Raw genomic sequence first — 26,475 nt, 5'->3', positions numbered from 1 at the left:
TCAAATAACACATTTCCTCCAGCACTCAATCACAACTGCAGCTTCATTTGCTAATGTTGGCAAGGTTTCTAAGGAGGTCTTGTTTTTCTGCAAATTATTTACAGTAACGTAGACTAAAGCAAAACAGTTGCAAGAAGAAACGTGAAGGAAGATTTAACTATACTCCACAGCTCAGCAAACTCTCACAACTGATGTTATGGCACACCTGCCTCAGTTCTGTGGGACGAGGGCATGGATCTCAAACAAGAACTAGTTACCTATGCATCAGACACGACAGAAAAAGGAAAAAGCCCAAGACTCCAAAAGTGCAAAGAACCCTCCATCCACTGGTGGAGATAAAACACTCCTGATTAAATCTGTGTTAAAGTAAGTCAAGTGCAGCTTTTCATAAGCAGAGATTCCTAAGGCAGCAAACAAGAGTTTTGCAGCCTCTCATTTCCCACAGCCTTTAGCCTCCTGAAAGGATTGCTGTGTAACTAAATCAGAAGTTTACATGAATTGTTTAGGGAAGCTTTCCACTCACCACTCCAAGTGTGAAATAATTGAAGAAGTAGTCATTGCACTTTGATGGGACCTGCTTATGGGGCGAGGGCGAGTGGATTTTCATCTGCAAGAAACACACTTCTCAGATGCATTCAATAATGCTCAAAGATAATGCCTTTAATAACATCTCTATATTCAAACAATTTGCTATAATCTCATTTGAAGCCTTTGTTCAACTGTGTAAGAGTATGCTTCATGACAGGACCATCACCTGCTTGCAGCAGCACAGTGATAAATCAGCTTTTTCAGTTATCAGAATTAAAAGGTTTACTCACATGATGCTGCGTAAAAACATTAGGAAAAGATCAAAGTATATGCTAAGGTTATTTTACATACACTAAGTGAAAAAAACGAGGAAGCACATTTGGATACAAAAGTGCTCCCATTTGTAACAATTCTTAAAGCAGTTAACACTATGCAATTTGATTTTTTAAATAAATTTGAACAGATTTGCATCAATTTAGATTTTAAAAAAGCTTCTTAAAACTTATTATATAATGGTTCAGCCTGGTCTATTATATCCAGTAATATGTCAAGCATTTGTAATTTGTGCTACATGGCAGTTCAACTCCACTGACCTTGCCAAACACAAGCACTATGATGAGACTGACTGAGACACCACTGAACAGAGCCTGTGCCTGAACAAATTCCCTCACCTTGTCTTCGGACTTGTAGAAGACTTTGTGTGGAGAGCCCAAGGTGCTGAGCACATCCTGGCAGGAATCACCGAAGTACACACAGCGCTCAAATACCCGCATCTTGGCATCGGCTAAGACACCTGGGCCACAGCCTGAGGAATGGAAAACAACTCTACATGCATCCTTCCTGATCACAGAATACATCAGTAAATCAACACCAAAAGGTTGGCATTCCTCTATTTATCACAAACCAAACAGCTGCATTCCTCAGACAACAGTGCCAAACTAAATTTAACCATTTACTTTGCAACAGTGTAAATATTTCGTATCAGAGCAGCGCATGTGCTGACTGCTGCCTGGTTCCCCATTTTAACCTCCAGGTTCAGCCATACTACCTTCACTTCCTTGCCATGCACATAGACATGACTCGGTTTCCCAGCCCATCTCAGTTTGGTCAGGTGGCTATTAGCAGTAACACCACTAATTATTTCTATCCCTAGAATATTCTACTTTAGCAGCTAGAGATTTATCTCCAGCTAAAAACGTCAAGCGCATAAAGTAAAATCCCTCATCCACATTAACTGTATCACAAAACACATTCTTTACTCAAGATTCCCATAACTTCCTAAATCAATAGCAAGTACATCCCTGTGCAAACAACATTAAAACCAGATCTTATTGAATAGCCATTACACAGATGAATTGCAGACATACGTTACCAGATGTTAGGAAATGGAAAGATGCTGCAGTTTGTGAGCCCATTTGCTTTCAGGAATGCAGCATCTTACATTTACCAGAATGCAAGCACACATATGCAGCAGTTACTGCACAACACAGGATGTGCTCTAAATACACACTTAGCTTTCCTCACTATGCATTATTTATGTAGCTAGTTACCCACTAAAATAAATCAGAAAAATCCAATTCGGTCATCCTTGATTTCTTAAGCAACAGTAACTTCAAATTAATACATGGGCAGAGAAATCTGAACAGGTGTGTAATATGTTGCACAAGAGTTTCTACAAACTTTGTAAGAACAGCACATGTCCAGATTGCCTCTCTGCAAGTTTGTCTGAAAATCAGTGATATTTTAATAATTATTTTACTCATTGATAGCATCTCCTTTAAGTCACATGCATATACATTTTTAACAAAACTTTACACTGTAACTGTCCAATTTCTCAAAATCATTCACCTAACTATGATGCTATAGCTAACTCCTTCCCCAGCACGTGAGGATATATGTTCTCTGCACTAGACAGCTCTATCTTATCTTCCTCTGTAGTAAGAGAAGCAAAGCAGCTTGAAAATATCTGCTCCATTTTTATTCATAAGTTTTTATTCTTCATTTATAATCTTCATTTTTTCAACTTTTGCATATTGTTAACATATTCCAAGTGTTTCCTCAATATACATAGAGCTAGCAATCAGGACAGGTCAAGAACTGAGCCTCCTAGTGAAAACTGTTAAAAACATCTCAATATTAGTTCTTAAAAACATGGTCAAGTCTCAAATTATGGTGACTGAACAATACTCCTTTGCAGTTGTTATATCTTTCCCTAATTTCTAAGCACCCTTCTATCTCTGAAAGCACATACAAAAAGAGAGACTCAGCAGCCTCTTCACCTTCACCACTGTCTCCTACAGTAAATGAAAACAGAACTGAACTCAGGTGCAGTTTAAGGCTGCAGCATTAACAGTCACTTGCTGGCATTTTTTAAAGCCTTCCAGATTTAATCACAAAAACATCAACATCATACAGCTCCCTGGAATCTCAGAAAATGCTCACATGAACAAGGTTTCTTGGTTTGTCATGCATTTTTTTAGTGATGTACTGAGAACAGTGATCTGTTTTGTTCTACACATACACCTGGAGACAAATTCCATTTCCGCAAACAGATTCTAAAGACTTGGAACACGTGAGGGCTCCAGTTCTCAGTGATTTCTCCAGGGTTAGGAAAGTGTAGTAACAAGCTGGTTCATGTTCAAAAGGATTTAACTGGGTTTTGTCTCCAATAGTTCAAAATAAGGTAGATATAACAATTTGATAATTATTGAATCATCACAAATAACCTGTGCTCAATTTACACAGGTTTACCCCTCTTTTCCTGAGGAGAGCAACCAGTGCAATGTTCTGAGTGTCTCCAATACCTGCAGTAAGTAGGCGAAGCCGTAAACCTGAGGGTCCAGTTCCATCTCGCAGAACATCGACGTTCTCAGCGTACACATTCCCAAGGAAACAGCTGAGAGGCATCAAGGGAGCCCTGGAACCAAATGTGCATACACAAAATGTGCATAGGATTTGCTTCACCTTCAAGTTTTCCTTTAATAAGCTGGTACCAGTTCACTGGAAAGAAGTAGTCTCACAGTCCCAAGTGAGAAACTTTTAATGGAAAGGCATATTTTTCTGTGTATCAGCTTGTATATGCTCCCTAAAATTCCCTGTTCTTATGTTATTGTGTTCCTCCTCTGGGTGAATGACAAGCTAAAAGCTGGGCTTTGAGCTCTCTCTCTCTCTCATACACAACAGGGCCCCACACAACAATCAGTGCTTTCACTAAGGCTCACCATGTCACAGATGGGGCAGACAACAGCACTTTTCTCAAGTGCACTTATTTCTAATTAAGAGACAATGTCTGCATAAACAAGGCTCCCTCCCTTCTGAGCAGTAATCCAAGGATGTGTTTATCTCCTGGCCTTAAAACTCAACTGTCTCTACAAAACAATACCATCTCATCAGTTTGGGTATTTCTAACATTAGATATCTCAGAATCCTAGAATGGTTTGGAAGGGATCTTAAAGATCACCCAATTCCAGCCCTCTGCCATGAGCACAGACTCCTTCACTAGGCCAGGTTGCTCAAAGTCCCATCCAGCCTGGCCTTTAAGACAGTACACTCAGTCAGGTATCTATAAATACACTAACATATGGCAGATTATGCATATGGCATATTTTATTAGTTTTGTTTAGCAAGAGAGTTTAAGACCCTTGATAGGGCCCTGCCATGACATACATATTATCAATATGCTACAAGTTTTCGGACTGCCTACACCAAGTTTGATTTGCTTAGGAAGAGGTCGTCAGCACAAACATTTAGAGGAAGAATAGCCTAAACATGTGTTACTAAATTCACTATGTTCCCTATATTAATTAATTAATTTTCAGGTCAATTGAACCTGCCTACCACAGCTGAACTAGGCTCAATTTACAGCAACCATGAATCAAACCAACATTTGATTATAAGGTCTGAGGACAACATCTACAGAAATCTGACTGAGGTTGCTACCTAAAGGCATTCTGCACATTACCAAATTAATAGAAGACAGACTGAGCAAAAGATATTCTATTTAGCATTATTTATCTAAATAAATGATGGAAGAGCACGAGCAGCTGTACATACTTGGTGTCCTGCAGACTGTTTCCGTTGTAGATGTACATGCGTTTCACAGTCGCGCCATGTGGAATTTGAAGAGAGGCCAGACCATGGGCAAAGTTAGGCTGTGGAAACACAAAATCATTCTCGTTACACAACACAGCAGACACTTGAGCTTAAGGGCAGAAATTGCTTTAGAGATGCAATATTATGCTTACCAATTCAAGTAAGTCTCCAGCAAAAGACAAGGGGGCAAAATAAAGAAAAACCCAACCTCCAAGGTGGTGTTTCTTTATATTCCACCACTCCTGGATTCCTGAGCTGGGGTGAAACACTCACTAAGTTTATTCATAAAAAGATACCATCAGTCTGACAATTAACCACTGTGTGTACTGAGAGTTCAAATTTTTCCTTGGTTTGATCACTGCCAGCTAGCAATTCCCAAGTACTTTTACTGATACACTGTATTTAAGGTCTAAGCAATCATCTGTCTTAAAGGAAAATTTCCCTTATTTGTCTCCCACTGCACTAATTTCAGCCTTTTAAAATTTTTGCTGGTTTCCAAGATGCCTTATCTGATGAAAAGAAACTTATTCATTAAATAGATTTTCTGTTCTCCTTATCACCACATTCTTACACATACTGTTTTGACAGGGATTTGAGTGCTCACATCAAATAGAAAGCATGCTAAGGAAGTCAGATTGACTCTTACTGCACTAGAAGAAGGAATTTCTTTCAATTCTGAATGTGACAGGACAGTCAACACCAATAACATACTCTTCTGACACTAGACAGAAAAAACCCTACATTTGTCACAAGCAGTCAACAAAAACAAGATGAGTAACATGCAAACTATTACCTGGTCTACTTTAGCAGGACATCACATAAAGTAAGCACACACACAAAATTCTTAGGAAAAAAATTAGCCTAGAACAATGACTTTCACTGCTGTAGGTATTAAGAAGGGAACCTCCACTACTTAGCAAATCTAGAGATGACCCAATTTCAATTATCTTCCTGAATCTGCCTAGAACATTAATATCTTTTGCTTCTTAAAGTAGTCAGACTTCAGATTACTGAAGTGAGAAAAAGTTCCCATGTTCTCTTCACTTGCAGCTTGTTTCCAGCTATACAATAAACTCCAAAGTTTCCTTTGTAGTTTTACCATTTCCATAAGCAGAAGATTATACTGCTTTGCTAAGTAGCTTAGCATTCCTATACAATCTTCCTTGAACTTGACAGATTTTGACAGATTCAAATTTGACTTCTCTGCGATATTTTCTAATGTTCCTCTCTAAAAATCTCCACAAATACTTATCTTCCCTGTGGATTGCTTCATACTACTCTGTTTTCAAAACAATCCTACTTCCACCTGCTCCTGGGGAGACTTTGGCATCATACTCTGTGCAAAGAACATTTTACTAACCTAACTAGAGCAACTGAGACACTTAGAGAATGCAAAATTATTTTATCCACTGTTCTAGCAGTTTTATTTTAACATCTTTTAAGTAGTTCTGCAAGGAGCAGGGAGTGGTCTCAGTGATCCCTAGAGGTTCCTTACAACTTGAGATATTTTACGATCTTTTCTTGACTTCCTCAGTAGTTTGGCTGTATCAATCATCAATGCCCTGGGAACTCTTGCATGAAAAGAAACTATTCTTTGTTGGGGCATTATTTTTGTTTGGCTTATTAGGTTTCTATTCACCTTCCAATCTGAAACCCAGCTGACCTTCACTACGGCTAAACAATAACTTCCCCTGGTTACCCCCTGTGACATGTCAACCACAACCACTAAAGCACCAGGCTGTGACAAAGAACATGTGTCATCATGTTGGTTGATTTCTTCTTTGGTTTGGCTCTTTATATGCTCCTTTATTTTAATGCTATTTAACTGGTAAGGACAGATTATACAACTGAGAGCATTTCCAGCCTCACACAAAACAAGTTACACATACTTTTTTGTTAGTACAGAAGGAAACCACAGAGGACCTGATCTTGTTTCCACTTTAGACGGGGATTTCCAAAGATTTCAGAGAATGCAGTAATGCATTTAATTATTCAGTAACTCATCCAAACATTTGGTGAATATGCAAACAGGCATTACAAATAAAACTCATTCATTTGGCTTGCTAAAAGCACTCATACTGAAGGACACTTAAGATGAAAATGTATTTTATGAAGTCTATCCTACTTTAGCTGCATAATCACTTTGACAAGATTCAAAAATATCTGATAAAAGAAAAGCTTCCCAGTAGGTTGTTTAATATTTATGTATTTGCATAGACAGCACTGATATTTTTAGAAGACACCTTTCACCAACAGAATTGCTAGTCCCAATTCATGATGCAAGCAAAACCCCTCAGCACACACCTTTTGTCAACAGGAAGTAAATTTTTAACTTTGACATGGTTACATAGCATTAATAAGAACACAACTGAGGAGTTCAACTCCTTCTGAATTACTGGTTTCTTTTGCTTGCAAAAGAGAGCAAGACACAATGTAAGTGATACTTTGCAAGTACCACGGAGGCAAAAGACTAAGAATGATTGCTGACCTCGTACTTTGGGGTTTCAGTCCAGGAGTCTAACTGAAAAGAAAACGACAGTCCTCTGAAATTGAGGTGAAAGAGTTGCTCAGCTGAGTTATACACTAAAAGGGAAAAGAAAGTAAAAACAGAGTTACCAAAATAATCTAAAAATTCTCCAGTTCATATCTAACAGCACCTTCATCCCCTCAATGAATTTGTTACATCTCAGAATGCAGGAGGAACACAATTTTAACTCGATGCAGTAAAAACACAGCAATAAGGGAAACCATAGATTCATTCAACCCACCCCTAACAATACAATTATACAACATGACACAATCAATTATACCTTAATATCTCTAAAGTAGTTTAAATAGCCACTATTAGTACACAACAATTCTGTTCATTGTTATGTAAAACATTGGACGGTATTAACCAGAAAGCCTCAGAGATGTGCACAGAACACTGATAATTCCCTCTTTCACAGCATGGGGCAGCACGAACAGGAGTTCAAAGGTGAGCTCAGTGTGACCTGCACTTCCACCTCTCCTCCCAAGAGCTCCCGTGCCCGGATCAGCTCTGTGCGCTCCCGGGTAACACGGCCCAAGGAGGAAATGCTTCAGACACACAGGTCCTAGGCCATTTACAATGATAATTAAAAATAGCATCACTAGAAACAGCAGCCAACCAGTCAGCTCCCACAAAGAGCACTAATAAATTAGAGCACGCACAGACTTCCAGCTGTCACCACATCACGAGATGTCCTGATTCATTGCAATCAATTGCTCAACATGAACTACAAACAACAGTAAATGTCCCAGTACTTACTCTAACAAGACATACTGTTTTCTGAGACTGTGGAAAGATTAAAAAAACAATCCCAGAAGACTGAGAGCTTGGGAACTGTTTTGGGATTGATTTTAAGAACTTCAACCTGTGCCCGGTAGCCACTGGGGGAACAGAGTGTTCTACTAACACACAGGAGCTGACAGCTTGAAAACACCAGAGGCTAAAAACAATAAAGAAACCCTCTAACAGGAAAAGCTGCTTTCTTCCACTTTACCAAAGAAATACCAAAGGCTCAATATTACCTTTTTTCTTACCATGTTATAATTAAAATGACATAGCAGAGAGAGAAAATGCATATAAAGAAATATTTTATTCCCTCCCTCCCACAGTGTCTTTCAAATGTTCAACTTGAAAGACATCACAAGGTATCTGGACAATGCCAGGCCACCCAGGAAAGAAAAATAATAGTTGAGCAATAACCATTAAGCTTTGAAAACTCATCATTTGCCTTTTCTACAGAATGTGCAGGCTAAGAGTCTTTTCCACGCTTGTCACTAAAAGGAAAACGTGCGGAGAGAGGGAAATGTTTTGATCGGCAGGAAAATTACACAAATCTCTCTCATGTGATAAATTATGATACATCTTTTCCAAAGCCCACAGCCAGCTGGAGAACTATTTTTCCCCTAGTCATGCCAAGTGTGATATCTGATTATACTAATCGCATCAGTTCCCATCTCCTGCGATGTTTGCTGATGCTTAGGTTTAAAGGGCAAGGAATTTTTTTATTCTTGGGAAGTTCTCTCATGTCTCCCTCAAAACCATAGATCACAACCACATGACTGAGCAAGGTATGGATTTATTATTATTTTTAAAAATTTTTTATCACACAAGTACCCCGCAAATTCTATTCAAAATTGCTGATAGAAGCAAAAAGACTGCTTCTTTGCTGCTGCACTCTGGGAGGAGGTTTGCCTTCCAGGAAGGCAGCAGAGTGTGACCAGCTGGGAAATATTTCTGTAGAGCTGACAGAACAAAGCCACCAACACCAGCAAGGCTTCAAAATGGACACGGCTTTGGTAAAAGCAGAAGCAGATCCAAAAGTCAATTCTCACTGGCATCAAGCACAAGACTTTTCTGGCACCTTAGGGGAGTCTGGGCCCTGCTGAAGTCCAAGAGTTAGAGCGCCAGAACACAGCAACCCCATCCATGCTTGCAAGGCCACTGTGGTAGGAGGGAAGGAGGACTTTTTTCTACCTTATGACTTGAGTTCAACCCCACAGCCCTGATCCTTGCTGAATGGCACTTCGGCACAAAGCCACATCCATGAGGACTCATGACAGGATGTGGTTTCAATAGAGCCACTGGCAAAAGCAAGCCCTTCCCAGCAGGAGGTCAGGTCAGAGAATCATGGAAATGTGGAATAAAAATCTTGGCTTCGATGAAGCTGTTGGCCTCCAAAGTGGTTGTTTTTCAATAAGCCCCATGACAAAGGTACTGCACTGTTTCAAACTAACATTAGCCAAAAAGTAATGAACCTGGTTGATTTTTCTGATGATTCTTCTGTTTTAAAACCACTGATCTGGCAAAACCGAAAATGCACACTGAAAGTCGGTTTCAACATAAAACTGTTGCTAACCTTTTGAAATTTATTTTGAAACTAGCACTGTATCACGTTGCAGGAAAGTTCTGCTGCAACCACCTTGGTTTTAAGTGAAAGACAACATTTTGAGTGCAATTCTAGTGGAGGCTAACAGAGATAAAAAGCAAAGCACATTTAAAGGGCTTGCACTGGAGGTTTGGAAAAGTATTAGCACAGAGAAGTAAAGGGATGGTTATGTTCCTTTCATTCATGGAAACTAGCATTTGGTACTTTGGTCACATTAAGAGGAAGGTTTCTCCTCCCACCCCAGCTCCAATTTTTGTGGGACATGAAAACACCATCACCATCCCCCCCAACATGATGAAAACCATTCTGGTTCCTCACCTTTTCTGTTTCAGAAAACACAAAGGAAAGAAAGAGTTATCAAAAACTTATGTTGCATAATACAGTTCAAACGGTTTGTGACAGGCAGCTGAATACAGAGCATTTATTTCTGTTAAGCAGGCTGCAATGGAAGAAGTACTTTTCTAATGAAGAAACTTGAATAAGCAAATGCACTAGTGAAATGGTAATAGAGGCCAACATTCTAATACATTTTCTTATCTACATGTCACTAGATGAAGAGTAGTTATGAAATACTATCACCAGATGAAGCAAGTGTGCAAGTTTTCTTAATTGAATATGACAGGTGCTCAAGATCTGCAAATTCAGCACAAGGACATGTGGTGCCAAACTATGTTTTTAAGTGCTTGCATACAATTTTATGCAGTAATAAAACATACTATCACTTCCACAGGCAATGCTTATGGCTAGGTATGTATTTTGACAGTTCATATTATCACAATTTTGAAAGTGCTCCACCTCCACATATTAGCAAATAAGTCATCATCACAGAACAAAAACAAGCCACCCAGGACATCCACTTTTATCTTTACTTCTACAGTCTCTTGTACATACCATTTCCATAATAGATCTAACCGTAGATTTCAGAGCTTCTGTCTAAGAGGAGCTGTTAATGTCAGGACCAAAAATTTTAAAAGGCTAATTCTGATCCTTGGAGTATTACAGCTAGAAATGGTCCCAGCTTCATTTATCTCAATTTGATATTCATCTACTACTGCAGGCTTTTATGCAATGATACTGCTCTACCCATGTGACCCTCCACAGTTAATAAATCCTGTTCTGTAATGTGCAAGAGATTGTCTGCAGAGAGCAGAGACAAAGGCTGGATATGCAATCACCATCCATCACAAAGAACACTCACCTGTTTGGGATCAGCCTGACTACTGCAAATGAACCGTCTTAATTTAAAAAACAGAAAATGAGGTTCTGAAAATGGTATCTTGACTATATGGAGTTAATGTTCTTCCTCGTTGTGCCAGTTTGTGGCTCCATTTCTTGAACCTTCCTGGGCAGTTTAATTATAAATATCCTCTTCAAAGTTCCACCACTGGTTTATTTTCATAGCCTAACAACCCCCTGAAATACACTTCTCATTTTCATACATAAACACGGAGCTTAAAGATAGTAATTTTCCTGCTGCAGAGATGGTGAACAGCCAAGTGGCTTTGCAAGAGTCAGAGTGGGTTCAGCCAGGTTAAACAAACTTGTCCTGGTTCTGCTCATGCTGCACGTAGACTGACTTCACACCTCCCCAGTGCTCCCAGTACAGGAGGGGGCCCAGGGAGGTGTAAGCCAGTTACACACAGCTCAGATTTGATCCTGCCTAGCAGGGGTATAACCACATTGACAGAGCAGAGAGACTGAGCAAACAGCCCTGGCTGACTCTGCACAGAGAGCGGCTCAAATGTCTGTGCTCACGGTATACACAATCCCTAAGGATGCTTGAGAGCTGACCATGCATAAAGACTTGTAACAACAACAGCATCAACAACAAAGCTCACAGTTTTCTGGTACTGGCAGTTCAAAACACATCATTAATGACATCCGAATACACCACTCTGTGCCAATGACTCTCTGCCTCACCATTTCACTTTCAAAGAAGAGTCACAATTGAACTGACAATACATTTTACATGATTTCCCAGCTGTAGGACTATGACCATTCTGGAACACAGCTCTAGATCATATGACAACAGAACTGCCTACACACTGCTCTAGGCAGACATACTGGAAAGGTTTCCTAGAAAGAAGTCTGTCAGGCTAAGTGTGCTTCTCAGAATTTTTTCTGGCTTACCTCCTGGATGTGTTGCTCCAAATGACTGATCAATTTGTTCTATGGTTGGAGCAATTGCCTGAGAGTTAAAATGGACACCACTGAAAAAGAAAATAAAATTAATCTGCCTGAAGGAAACCAAACAGATGCTAAAAACATTTACTAATGGCAATACCACATCTAAATTGTAAGAGGTCTCCAAGACCAAAGAGTAAACCGGTAATTGAGTGTCATGATCAAGAAAGGATGATTATGCACACTCCTTTATGACAGCTATTTTTGATTTTTAAAACAAATAATTGAAAAATGAATTCAGTATTTTAAAAAATGAGCAAAACCAGCCACTCTAACCAAAAGGAAATCATGGGAGGTCTTAAATCACTTACCAATATTTTAACTTCACCTTAGTCAAGTCATAAACTTCAATCACCTGAAACACCAGAAACAGAAACATTGCCATAGTTCAGACACTTGCAAATCATTACAGAGGTAAATCCTTGTCAAAAGGCAAGACTAGCTAGTGCTGCTTGCTCCCCTTCTTACAGAACTGTGCCAAGATAAACAGTGTCAGAGATCAAACTTCAAAAACTGACCCAGCAACTGCACATCTGAAATAAGGACTGAACAGCTCTGGGTTCAGGAGAGAACCCCCATATCCCATGTACATCAGTACTGCCTGCAGAAAGAAATACTGCCACTGACACATCAGCTTCTTGATTTCTAGGAAGTTTACTCTTAAATTCAAAGGAAAGCAATAGCAAGGATTAGCTAATTAGGGAATCCTCTGATGAAGGTCAATGGGTTGCTCCTATTATCCTGAAGAATGCCTGTGCAGGGCACCAAGTCCTAACACTGACTGCACTGCTGTAACTTTCCAGGGCTTCTACAGTAAAAGAAGAACACAGCAAGACTTAGCAGTAATATCTCATTTCAATTCTACATAAGATATCTTGCAACCTCACCAAGCTTTACAGAAGACAACCAGAAGAGCAGCCCATGAGGAATCAGGGCTCAGGAATCAGCCATAATACCGGGTTCTGACATTCAGTAAATGTTTTAGACTTTACTGAATATTCCAAGGAGCTTTCCACTCTGCAGAAAATATTAGATACAGATCCTTTGTTCTGAATACATTACTGCAAGCATGCCTCTAAGACTGATATCATATGATTTCTATGACTGTCACTGGATTTTGAGGCTGTACTGGGCCTTAAGCAGATGATTTTTGGCAAGTAGCCATGGACAAACACAAGCTTTTCCACCCTACATATGAGCTCCTGTGTCAGCAGGAAAACAAAACATGTACCACTCAGAACCACTGTAAAGCAAAGGTAAAACAAATTTTTTGTTTTGTATAATCCTCCAGCAAATCATTGGCAGATTCTGACAGGACACACTCGTCAAGCAAGAGAATAAAGCAGAATTTCCCAGGGAGCTTGCTACCGAGTGTGGCTTTAAAGCCTAAAAATATCACCAGCTGAGAAGGAAATCTTGGTTTTGGGAGATGCCCAGCAAATAACCCTAAATAAAACAACTTGCAATGCTTAAACCACGGCCTCCATATATATTTAGAAAAAAAAATAAAACAACATTTAATGGCACTTCAGAATATAAGCAACAAGCAGGGCACAAAGCAAGTACCAAATTAGCATTTTGGCAGAACCAAGAAAACAAATATTAATAAAATGTATTAATAAAATACATTTGCTTCTTGGAAAAACCTAGTTATCTAATATTTTAATTCAAGTGCAGTTGACGTGTCCAGATTTCCTTTACTGTTAAAGCCTATTAAAAAAACAAAGGCTACTTTTATGAAAAGCTAGGAATGATTTCACTTTTTTTTTTTGTGCTCTTGCACATCTTTTCCCTCCATAAATTTTTTTCTGAAAATAGAGAGAACCAGCCCCACCCCAGATCTTGTTTTTCAGCCACTACTTTGTGCACTCGGCACCTCCTCAAGTTCTGCTGAAACTGCATGGTACGAGATAAAAGGATGAGCTGAACAACCAGGAGCAGGGCACAAAGAATTGCAGTGGCACAAATGCGGCTCCCCCCAAGAGAAACACCCTGAGAGCAGCCAACAGGCACCAGTTTGCCAATAGTCCTCCTCCCATGACTCAAACAGATCAACTCAGGTCAACATTTCTTTTTACCAACAGAGGAGGAATAAACCAGTGCAACGTACCAAAAATTAATGGCAAAGGACCTCATAAGTCGTGAAATTCATAATGAAGAATAGGCCAGAGCACTTGAAAAATTCTTTTCTAAATTAGAGCAGCTCCACTGACAAAAGGATCGGTGTGATTCTATGTGCAGAGAACACAACTGAGAAGACCAAGGACTGTTCAGTGATGGGTTTACTACACAGTTGGAAGACAGTTGCTTTAAATGAGTAAAAGCTGATGTTTCCTCACACTCACTGTTTTGATAATTTCAGATGTCTATTACCAGCAATAACAGACCAATGCTGTGAAACCCAACTCTTTTTCCAACTCAGAGGGAGCATACATGAAAGACCTTAATGCTAAAATTGCCTTCAGAACCTGGTCCAGGATCTACCAATTCACATCAGCAATATCTCCTGCAATGCTCTGGCTACTGAAGGTATCCTTCCCCCTTCTCCCTGAAAAAAAAGGGGGAAACTTCTTAGGATTATTGCTGACTATTCCTACACCAGCTTCCTTGGAACTGTCAAGGTTTTCCATCTTAATAGCCTGTATTTCAATCTCTTTCACTGTCAAATTTATTAGCAAGTGTGTATTAAAAAATAACAGCACACAAAGAGAATAAAGGTCTCCTGATTTTTCCAGTTTTGCTGCTGCAGAGCAACACTGAAAACAGAGTCACACCATCTTAAAAACAGGCATTACTTAACACCAACTGTATCCTCTAACAAGTCCTGTTGCTCACTGCTGAACTGACCCCATCTAATTTCTTCTAGAAAGCTTTCTGAACATTTTTACAAGTATAAGTTTTCATAGCACTGTATGCATTTACACAGCTTGACTATTCATAGCTCAAACAAACAGACACTAGACCACTGCACCACAACAAAACAGAAGAGATTGTTTTTCCTGTTGTTTTTTTTTTTTTAACAAACCTAGAAACACATACCAGAAGAGTTTGGGGTTTCTGTTTTGTTTTTTTTTTTAAAAAAGTAGTTTTTAAATACAGAAAAGCAAGAAAAGAAAGGCAAGAAATACAAAAAGGCAAGAAGAGTTCTTGCATGGCTCTTAGTACACTGAGTGTGACGAAATCAGACCCTCAGAAACTAGAGGTGAAGAAACATGGTGTACACTATTTACAGCACCTCAAAAACACCACAGGATTGCAACATCCCCCCAAAAAAGTCAGTCACCAAGCCATGTCCTTGAAACAATTACGCCAATTTTGAATTCAGTCTCTTTCAGAATTGCATACAGTTAGAGAGATTTCGTACAGCTGACAAAGAACTTTCAAGGTATTCTCTTAAAAACTGTAAATCCACATACAGAGTCTGAATAAGTAAATTCAAAAACTTGTCAAAAACAAGAATTCCATTATTATAGAATGACTTCATGAACTGAAACTACCATAAGGCAATTACAAACAGAAATCTGGGGGAAAAAAAGTGCTCAGTTGAGCTTGATTTGAACTGAAAATTTTCTTCAAAATATATGTTTTTATAATGAATATAAAATTCTTTTAAAAGAATTCTAGCATACCATGGTGTAACAGGCTATTCTTAGAGAAATAAGTACTTCCACCAACTAATCTGGGTTGCTATTCAACAATTTCATATATATGAAGTACACAAAGAGCTTGAGTTTCAGCTGAGAGCACACACTTCTCTCCTACAGTAATTTCTGGGGATAAAGCAATGGCTGAACTTTAGAGAGTGGTGTTTTTCTCCTGGTTTTATTTTAGATGTGAGTAAAGGGCAGAGGGCTCCACCTACCACTGTTCCAAACCCTGCAAGTATGGATATGAGCAGCATATTCCAGACTTACCTAAACTGTAAGCATCCAATTTTTTAGTATTGCGTTTAACTCCACACTTCTGCTTTCAAATGTCAAGCAGCACAGTAGTTAGAGCTGTTCACTCTCACCCAATTAGCCAAATCAACACTTAAACACTTCTGTCACAGAGACATTTACACCCACAGGGTGAGAATCAGTGACAATTGTTCAGCACAGCTGGTCTAGCTGAAAGGACCACTCTGAATAACTAAGAAGTTACACAGAGATATTTTAAAGGTGTCAGTAAGGAGGTTTTCAAATTTTTGTACTCATCTAGTCATACTTTTACAGCCCCCCAGTTGTTCACTTTATATGAATAAAAAATACCACTTCCATTACAGATACTTTGCAAGGATAAATGCCATGGGAAAGCAGTGACCAGCCTGCCTTTTATTTTACATCTTAACTACACTAAGCATCCTTGAGAGATGCAGATCAACTCTTGATCACCTAAAAGCACAAAAGCAAATTGCATCAATTGCAAGAATCAAAACTTATCCAGAACAAACTGAAGTCTGTGCAGGAGCCAGCTGCTCACAAGAGGCTTGGATGTGGCTTTCTGAGGGGAATCACACACTCACAGCCACACAAGTACTCTGCAAAGCTAGCTTCAATGAAAACTACGAATAGGAGGCAGTTTAACTTCATAAATAAAATGACAGCCCAGATAAAGGAACAGCCTGGGCAGAAAACAACACTGTCTGGTTTGCATTAATGCTGATCTGATTTGAAACCCAAGGCTTAGCTTTAGTAAGGGCCTTGTGCACTTCCTGTGCCACTCGAGACATGATGGGCAAGTGAGACCACACTGCACCATGACACTGCTGTGGCACCTGCACATCCCCAGACCACAGGTAAGGTGTTTTACTTCCACAGAGATTTAAATCCCAAACTGAAGAAATGCAGTGCATACTCACAAGAGTACTCTATGTAAGGCAAATTAAACGTCTAAAGGAGCCACACACTTATGCTCTGTTAAGTATCAGTACATCCCAGGGTTTTGGTGTGCATTGTCTGTTTGCAGGAGAGGTGCTTTATTACCTTGAGTCTCTGATTGAAAGCATCAAACAGCAGTTTGATTCCATCCTGAGTCAGGTTAAGGATGAGGTCATGGCTAAGAGGTGACTGTAAAACAAACAAAAAAAAGCTGTTAGGCTTTTAATTTCAAGACTTCTTTGTTGAGACGTACACCACTGTAGAAGTATACATTGCTTTCTGGGGTGCTTTTGTTTTTCTAAAGTAACCAATCACTTGTTCAATGAACAAGCATAACTAAAATACATTCAACCAAACCTCTCAACCCTGTCAGTTTCTTTATGAAAAGAACTAGAAATGCCTGTATAGTATCAGTGTCCTGCAAAAACTCCTAAAAGTGTCCTTTTCTATTGCTGTAAGGGGGGGGAAAAAAAAAACCAACAACAAACCACCTCAAAGCAATATAATCCCCAACCCCATTAAAAAAAACCCAACAACAAAACCCCACCCCAAAAATTAACATTCTCAGTTTAGCATCAGAGACATCATCTAGGGACAGCCTCTGCTGCATTCTTGGCGCACAAAAATACCAAGTCTCACAGCAGAACCAGGCATGTGCTTGACAAAGAGATGGCTTTCCACTTCAAGAATCAAACTGTCACAGTCTTTTTTAGGCCTCAAAAGGAAGGCTTCAGACTCTGATGTTGTGAATTTAGGTTTCCTTAGTTACTGTGAATCATAACAACTAAAGGCTTAATTTGCAGTCTGCTGGAGTCAATAGGAGACATTCCACTGGCTTTCCTGGTGTCTGCATGGGCTCCGTGCCCTCTCAGTCTGCTGGGCCACTGGGGAAGCTGCTCTCCGCTCCACCAGTGCAAACCACACTGACACAGTCACTTGGCCCCAGTTCAGCTTTTTGATCATGTACCATCTAAAGCACATTTGCTTCAAAATGCTCTATCCCCCACAGCTGTCTCCTCAGAGGAGAAAAAAGGTTGAATGGCAGGCAGGCAGCAAAATTCATGCCTTAGAACTGCAACAGGCAGTTTTCTAGCAAAAGACAGAATGGGGATGGACAACTGGGGCAAATAAAGGCTTCTAAAGTGGACAGCCACACCATACAGCCCTTTCATGAATTAAGCGTAAGCTATCTTACTTTGCTCTACTGAGAGGAGCTCTGGGATTTAACTGTCAAAAGCGCAATTCTCATCCTGTTTTCTCACATCAGCACTGTCTTCTAGCCTTGATACTTTCTAAGCATTTTCATGTGCATGTCCCACCCCTTCCCAAACCATAGAGTCAAGTAATCAGATCCTAGACTTCACATCGCTAGGCCAAAACAAGCCAGGGGGCTTTCCATCCCCTGTGATGCAGATTTTCTATTCCTCTGGATCACTGTAGTAGCTTTTCCTACACTTGGCCCAGTTTGAGCTCATCTTTCCTGAACACCAGTGATCTGGTGTATCAACTCTCTCCTAAATGAAACTTCCACAACATTTCGCACAATGCCATTGATACCTCACTCTTGCTGACAAACTTTTATGGCTCTGTGTAGAACTGAAGCAGCATTGCAACAGCACTATAAGCTTGAGATAAAAAGGCCTAATGTTGATCAGTTGTTTTCTAATCCCTTATAAATCTAATTTAGAAAGGCTACAGATAGAGAAAAAAACCCTTGTAATCTGGCATCCAAATACACCAGCAGAGTTGTTCTGCTATTGGATATGCTCTGCATTTCATTGGTTTCTAAACAGTTTTCAGAAGGTTATTCCAAAATTAATGAAAGCATTACAAGTACTTTTGAGTGGGTGGGAAAAAAAACCCAACATCTGAGGAAAAGCTTGATAATTAGTACAGCAAATAGCTTCTGTTCTATGCTGGCATATTTTCTAATACATGGAAAGACTGAAGGGCACAAATTTAGCTCATGTGAGTTTTCATACACAAAATAGAACCTCAAGTATGAAAGATGATGCCAAGAAGCAACAGGAGAGATCTTCCTGAAGGAAGCACCACAGATGTGCAGTTACATTGCTAATCTACATAAAGATGCAGGAAAAACTTATCACTGAACAATCCCATCAAAAAAAATCCAGAGGAAGAAGCTCAGGAAAACAAAGGCACTTAGTACCCCACTTAAACTGACCAAAAATAAGTTAAAGTTCTTTTACTCACAGAAAAGGATTCGTCGAGCTTTTTTGGCACAGTTTGGGCATCCCATTTATGTCAAGTTATAGAGAGCACCATGGGCAGATCTAATTGCATTTAATTGCCATATAAATCTTTGAAAGGAAATACTCACTGCTGGAGATCCAGGATCAGAAATTCAGAGCTTTATATGCAAGAGCTTTAAATAACATTTGATCACTGTGCTCAAAGGCATTCATTTACAAGGCAAAGAGCAAAAACATGAAGGCTGTTCAGGTACAGTTTCTCTAGATAGAAGTTGTGCATGGCAAAGTTAATTTAAAGCTTTGAATCTTCTAAGAACTGAACTCTTTGTGTTCAGCTGCTAATGAAATGCATGACACTCTGCACAAGGGTGAGGACACAGCCAGACAGTCAAATGCAGGCCCTGAGTGGTGTGTGAAAAAAAAATAAATAAAAAAATCAGGCACTGAATTGCAACAATATACAGGAAAAAATACTCATCAAAACTATCCCAGAAAGTTGGGAGGAACTATTTTGTTGGATTATGCAGATGCTAAAACATCTTTACATTTATTATATTTTGTGGGGAGAAAAAAACAAAACCCAAACCACTAAAGCTGCCCTCCACAGCCAGAATAGAAGTTCAGTGTACACAGGCAAGAACAATGTAACTTTGCAAGAGGCGTAAAAAATCAAGGAGTGTTACATCTCTGCCTGAATCACTAACCCTTCTGTGATTCTACAGTCTGAGTGGAACAGGAATGTCATCATCTATCTAAACAACCCTAGAAATAATTCAAATGCACTGTGGTAAGAAAAACTAAAACCTGCAAAGAATACAAAAAACAAGGAATGCGTTCACTGCCAGACAGATGCTCCCAGGCATTCATGACAAGAAGTCAGATTTGCAATTCAGTCATCATAAAACCCATAAATCCACATAAAGTGAAAAAAAAAAAAATCATTTAATAACATGAAATATGTATCCAGCACTGAACACCAGAGTCAAGGTTGTTCTTAGACACTCAGTATTTACTGCAAACAAGGCCTGAATCCTTATTCTGATACAAACTAACATTCTGCCTTTTTCCTGATGCAAAGAGCTGTAATTTGCACCGTATGAATATCATCTTCTTACTAACGTGCATTGCACATAAAACATCTGGAGAGTCCTTTGGGACATCTGAGACTCCTCTGTCCTGTCTCCCTTTGTACTTCCATCAAAATACATTTCACTTGCTTGATCTAGCTGAAGGGTTTTACTTCTAGTCCCCTTTTCAATGGGACATATCAGGAACTTAATGCTGAGTTATGAAGAATGATTAAAATATTTATAGCTGGCTTAAATCACTGCACCCACTCTCTGCAGACAAACTTGCAGATGCATAGAAAAGATGCAGAAGGTTTTTGGTGGGGTTCATCACCACCGGACCAAACACAAAAGCAGAAAGTAATGAGTGATTCAGTTCTTTAAATTACAGCACCACTTCACAATGATAAAGTAAATAGACTAGAATTAAACTGCCTGGCTAATTACATAACATTTCACTTAAAGGAAAAACAATGCCACGCCTCCATTGCATATACAAGACTGATAGCTGTTAAATCACTGTACTGCCGTGCTGAGGATTATTACATCTGACATGACACTTATAAAACCTGCATCTCCCACGTGGTGGCAATAATTTGGTGTAGATCAATTTCAAGCAGCCCCACAACTCACACAATACATACATGAGCACAAAGTATGTCTCAATTCATCATGACGAGCATTTCCTGGCCAGCCCATGCACTACTCACCTGCTCACTGTAGAGAACCTGGACATTTTTGATAATGCGACAGTGTTTCTGAAGAATTGCTACAGCCTGAGCCAATGGCATTCCTGAAAATAAAAACAGGTGTATTTCTTCAGTGCACAGATCAGCTAAGAAAGATTTTTAAAAGCAAGGTTACACATGAGGTAACCGAACCACCATCAGCAAACACTGAGTTACAACAGAGAGGTATGTGGTCAGCAAACAAGCTGACTTGACTCATGGTATCAGCACAGACCCGGTGTTTGGAAACAAAAAAGTCATTGTTTATCTACCAGCTGTTAGGCATATATGAAAAAAAGTATCTCTAGACACAAAATTAAACAGCAAAGTTGAAGCAGAAAGAGCAAAGAGCTTGCCACAGCCTATGCACAAAACTTCCTGATTTTGGGGTCATCAGTCCAATAACTCATAAAACTGCCCATATCAAACTCCACCAGGGCTGGCCAGAGCATTCCTACACACATTCAACAGGCTCCTGAAACACTTTTTATGGCACACACTTTTTAATTAACCTTGATGAAGTACGGGGTATTCATACCAGACACATACAAATACTAACACAGTAATGATTCTCCTTAGACCTTAGAGACCACATTAACTGCTGATATGGCTCTGTTTGTGTCAAGGAAGAATCTTTATCTTCTTAGTTTACAGACAAGATATACATACTAAAAATTTGGTTCAATTGAGGCAATACACTTATAGTCACTCATCCTCTCATACAATTTCAAGGGCTTTTTTTCCTTCCTTAGAGTGTATCTTATCTTTACAACTATATATTTTTGAAAGCAGAATGGAACAGCTGAATCTGCAGAAAAAACAGCAACACATGGTCACATCATTTATCACACTAAAAACCTTTGTTGCCTTTCCAAATGAAATGTGATCACATTCCTGGATTCAAAGCAGCCATTTATAAAGTGAGGTTATGAGCTCATAATTGTGAGGCTTTATTTTCCTACTAACTGCTGCAAGTCAATTTAGATTAGTTATCTGACATTTTATTTCCATTTCTTGCCCTATCCTTTTCTATTTCTAGTTTTTAATGTTAAGAAAGTCAGCCTGATTAGGGATAATTTACCTCAGAAACTACACTTTTATTACATTCAAAACTTTTAGTTACTAGCTACACCTCTCAAACTCAGACAGCATGTCATGTTTTAAAGCGCCTTTTAGACATTCTCCACAGTATCAAAGTGAGAAAACTCTCTCTCTCTTTCCATATATATCTATTTATAACATGCACACCTAGCTCATCATGGGTACTGCTTTGAAGTAATAATGGCATAACACTAAAAAAAAAAAAAAAACCAAAAAATATAATTCTCATTGCCATGCCCATATATTGCTGCTTTGCTGAAATGATGAAATTAAGTTTTGGCAAAACAGATGCACAGATTAGAACTACAGTGATTCAATTTGCAAATACCATATACAAACATGTCTGCAAAACTGGTTTTCACCTTAGCCTATAATCCTGGGGACAATTTGGTTTGCAGTTAGAAATTATACATCAGTAGATGATATGAAGTAAAAAAAGAAGAGTTATTATTTTAATAATGGTAATGAAATTAAAATGCAGAGCCACACAATAAAGCAGCACTGTTTCCTATTACCTAGGAAATAGCAGTTGCCTTGTAGTCTAGGCAGCAGAGTTTGAAGATGACAGTTCTTACGTATAATATTTTCAAAATGGAACAGAAACATGAATAGCAGCAAGAAGCTAAGATCAAAGATGCTGCTATAAAAGTTCCACATTTCTCAACCCAGTAAAAAATATGAATCCAGAAAAAAAAGTAAGGTTGACTGAAGAACATAAAACCCACATCCTAAGTCAGTATTCATAAAAGACTTGCAGAGCTGAGATCATGAGCTCATTTAAAAAATAAACCAGTGGCACAGGCTGAAGCCCAGCCAGCACAGCTGACAGTGCCCATACACCGATGGTGCCAGCAGCCCGTGAGGATTCAGTCAAAAAGCACCCGCTCGAAGAAGTGCAGAAACACCGAGTTGGGGCTGTAGCTCCATGTAAACTGATGCAATCCTGGCTGGTAAGTGTGCAAACAGATGGCTCATGTGACTCTCTTACTCACAGCTTCCTCAGGCTGCAAGCAAATGGACATGGACTGGCTTGGTTCAGTTTTCAGTAACAGAGAATCAAAGAGATTTGGCCATGCAGCTGCTTAGCAGAGCTACAGTGAGCAACCCAAATTCTCCAAGAACAGTTTACAGGGCCCAAAACGTGTTGAGCAGACAGTATCCTCCCTTTGCCTCCGTCTGCAGAAAGTCAAAGGAGGAATAAAAAAATGGGTTATTTTTCTCCAGTCTTCTCACACACAACATCCCCTTTTTCCTCAACATTCGTCAGCCTTTGCAGTCAAAGAGGAAAACAAAGAATTCTTTTTCCCTTGCTCATCTGGGGAAGCAAACATGGTTTCCAGCACATCACACAGTCAACCAAACTGAGCCACGGCAGTAATGCCCACAAAGACCAGTGCTAGTCTGTCACAGACCTTTCCCTCTCTAAATGCTGGAGCGATACAAGCAGCACAAGACAGTTCTCCCACATACACTGGTCATGAACATCAGCCTGTGCTAAGATTGTGTGGCTTGAAGGGATGGGGATAGAGGAGTGAATAAAGATTAGGAGAAAAATACAAGAAAATCTAAGATGAATCATAATGCATTTAAAAAAGATATGTGAAACTTGGTAGGAAAAGAAAGTATAAAGTGCAAGAGAAATGCAAGTATGCCTTAGAAATTATACATCTCAAACACTAATAATATAGCTATAGGCAGTACAGAATTAGTATTTAATTGTTCTCCTTTAAAAGGCAGGAATGTAGCCCGAGAGGTGCAGTGGCACAGGTATCTAAACTCAGTCTCGGTGAAATTTTTTATGCTCTAGTCACATAGTGAGTCAACACTGGAGCCAGAAACAGAATCCAAAAAGTCATGTACAAAATTTTCCTGGCATTTCCCCTCAGTCATGTCCATTGTGGGCACAGTACTGGAAGCCAGAGACAGCAGCAGTTCAGGAATACTGCCATTAGTTCTGCTAAGAGCAGAGCTAAACAAATAATGAGTAGAACAGTGCTGGCAGTAAGAGTCCCATTTACAGCAGCACTACCAACCCCACTGCCACAAACAGAGCTGAACCAGCTTTGTCAGCAGGGACAATCTTCACACAACATTGCTGGAGCACGACAAAGTTCAGTATCCTAATACCTAGTCAGCAGGTCATGCTAATTATATATTAGACACATCACGTGGTGGCTATGTTTACTCCAAGAAATACAGCTGAGTTTCCTCCCTCTCCCATCCATGCATGTGTGTGTGCATGCACATAGACAGAGACACTGTAAAACATTAACCATGAGACTGCATTAACAGGCTCTCCTTGGAGAAAGGAAAAATATGTTCTCTTTCCTTTTCTTGTTTTGATACAGAGAATGGAGGGGAGCTGGTATTCTGTATTTATGAAGACAGTCAGGGTATGCAGTTGGAGGTTGCTTTTCCCCAGGTAACACGGGCACTAAAAGATGGCAGAAGGTCACACAAAGCTGAGCACAGAACATTTAGGGTACAAGGAGTTCACCAAGATTTCAAAGGGTGGGACCTGAGGTGCTATAATTAGCCTCCAAAGGCCATTTAGCCCTGTCAGTAACCATCAAGCTGTGCTTGACTGAAGTCACAGCAGCATAAACAGCCCTTTGTGTTTGATGGGTTTCATATAAATAACTCCAAGGCACAGCACCACTCCTTAGGTCCAACCTAGTTCAGGGCAACTGTGTAACAGTGTCTTTAGGAACAGTCTGTCCCCTGGCTGTCACAGGTGACAAGAGCAGCAGCCCAAGTGTAACTCAAGTTCAGGCAGACACACAGGGCTGACACACAATGCCTTGTTTACATCTACCAAACTCCTGTCACAATTAGCTTCACACAGAGCTACAGCAAGGATGGAGAATGGAAATAAAAGAGGCCAACACCGACAGGTCATACAACCACTCAGAAAAGGTGACAGTGGCAGTATTTTCTGAGAGTTTTAAGGACTATCAGTATCTGCTTGAAAACACAGATCAGGAGAAGAAACCACATCACCTCATTTCAGTTGCGCATTTAAGTGTCCTGCCTGAGCAACAGCCAAATTTGCATCAGCTGGGGGAAAGCTCTTTCTCATCACAGAAAGCAGAGCAGTAACTGGTATGGAAGCGCTACTCAGCGAGATGATAAATACAAATGATTGGGGGAAAAAGACTCGTTATCTAACCCTGAGAAAATATCTCCAAAGTTTACTTTCTCCACTATTTCGCAACCCAAGAACAACACAAAGAAATTGTGAAACTCGACTCACATTTATGAAGGCTTTGTACAGAAAAGCACAGCATTTACAGTAAGTATCAGTGCACAGTTGAAGCCGCCAATATCACCTGACACATATTCAGGTGACAATCAGCACATTCATGCTTCCTCTTTCAGGAGTTATTTAAAAGAATGACTAGTCTTAGATGGCAAGACAAAAGAAAGCAAACGAGCAGATGAAAGCACACAATCAGACAAACAAAGCACAAGTTGACACGCAAACGCTAAAGATGAAACTATAAACTACTGAGAAATCCTTAAACCTCGTACTTTAGTGTTTTTAGCAACAGCGAAAAGCGAGCTTTGGCTCTCGTTCCCTTTCTCTCTCCAACTCCCCGAAAGCGCTGGGAGAGCCCTTACGGACGCCGGATGCCGCGGGGACCCCCATCGCCCCGCACACGCCCAGGGCCGGGGGAAGGAACACACTTACCTAAGGTGAACTCCCATTGCTCGTTCCCCAGAGACCGCTCGGGCACCACCTCCAGATCTAGCATTGGCTCAGGTAGCGCGGAGGCCGCGGGCTGGCACGGCGGGTCACCGGGTCGCTGCGCCGGACCCCTGCGGGAGGGACGCGGGAGGGAAGCGGGAGGGAAGCTCGCAGCCCGAGCCCGGCCCCGCCACCGCCCCCTGAGGGGACTCGCCGCCCCCAACCCCCGGGGGCAGCGCTGCCTGACAGCGGGGCCCCCGCGGCGGGCTGCGAGGGGGAGGCGCGGGCCCCGCTGCCACAGCGACCGGCCGCCCTGCCCTCCCCGCCCCGCGGCCCCGCCGCCCGCGCCCCCCGGCCGCTCGCCCCGCCCGGTGCCGGAGCGCGGGCGGCGGGGCCCCGGCGGGGCAGGGGAGCGGCCGCGGCTCCGCCGCTCGTCCCGGCGGCCCCGGCCCGGCCTGAGGGGACGGGGGGGCTCCGACCCCCCCCGCGCCGCGGGGCCGCGACTCACCTCACTTGCGGCTGCTGAAAAAGTGCTTTGCAGCTGTCGTCAGGCGCGCCCGCGCGGGGGCGGGGCGGGGGCGGGGCTGGGGTGGTGTGCCCCGCCCCCCGGCCGTAGGCGAGGGGGGAAGGCGTCGGCTTGGCGTCAGAGAAACTGGGGTTCGAGTCCCACCCCGGCCTTGTCGCCAGACGAGGTCCAGACCTGCGGCCGCAGCCCCGGTTAGACCCGACACAATAACCTCGGGGTGCGAAACAAAATAACCAACCCAAACCGCAACCCAGCGCCATCCCGTTTTTCCAGTTGAAAGGCCAGAGTGGAGGAAGGAAGAGTTAAGGAGAAATTAGTCAGTGGCGCGAGCAAAGTTACCGGAATGAGCTCGGTAGTGACTCAGGAAGGAAGAAAGGAGTAACGAGGTCATTGGCTTTGCAGTGCTGTTTGAGCAAACAGGGGTACTGCCACCCAAGAGTTCTGACCCCAGGAAAGCCCACATTTCCCTTGGGACAGGGCTCACCATGCAGGAACCTGCTTTGGTTACACCCAGAGACCCCAGGTGCAGAAATATCCACAGAGCTGAGGAGGAAACCGAACTCTCCCAGTATG

At 41.0% G+C, this 26,475-nt stretch overlaps 1 protein-coding gene across 5 annotated transcripts in view; it reads right to left on the bottom strand.

Moving 5' to 3' along the window:
• Positions 1-25,938, bottom strand: part of PHAF1 (phagosome assembly factor 1) — a 34,324-nt gene extending 8,386 nt beyond the window's left edge. For 2 of the 5 annotated variants that reach the window (XR_005702612.2, XM_058422039.1), the window contains exons 1-10: positions 25,380-25,579; positions 20,570-20,652; positions 16,685-16,768; positions 12,032-12,075; positions 11,667-11,746; positions 7,109-7,203; positions 4,582-4,679; positions 3,333-3,445; positions 1,200-1,333; positions 524-607 (exon numbers count right to left, since the gene is read on the bottom strand). Coding sequence is in view for 4 of the 5 variants with exons in the window: in XM_058422039.1 (XP_058278022.1) it covers positions 524-607; positions 1,200-1,333; positions 3,333-3,445; positions 4,582-4,679; positions 7,109-7,203; positions 11,667-11,746; positions 12,032-12,075; positions 16,685-16,768; positions 20,570-20,652; positions 25,380-25,443 (879 nt within the window). In the remaining variant the exon portion in view is untranslated. Of the gene's footprint in view, positions 1-523; positions 608-1,199; positions 1,334-3,332; positions 3,446-4,581; positions 4,680-7,108; positions 7,204-11,666; positions 11,747-12,031; positions 12,076-16,684; positions 16,769-20,569; positions 20,653-25,379; positions 25,580-25,884 lie in introns of those variants that run through there. The other 3 variants (XM_058422040.1, XM_040075221.2, XM_040075222.2) reach the window with 3 other exon arrangements.
• Between the last annotated feature and the right edge of the window lie 537 nt (positions 25,939-26,475).

Source organism: Hirundo rustica, chromosome 11, assembly GCF_015227805.2.
Source record: "Hirundo rustica isolate bHirRus1 chromosome 11, bHirRus1.pri.v3, whole genome shotgun sequence".
Taxonomy (NCBI): Eukaryota; Metazoa; Chordata; class Aves; order Passeriformes; family Hirundinidae; genus Hirundo; species Hirundo rustica.
The sequence above is the reverse complement of the archived record's forward strand: the minus strand, read 5'-3'. Positions and strand labels throughout refer to the sequence as shown.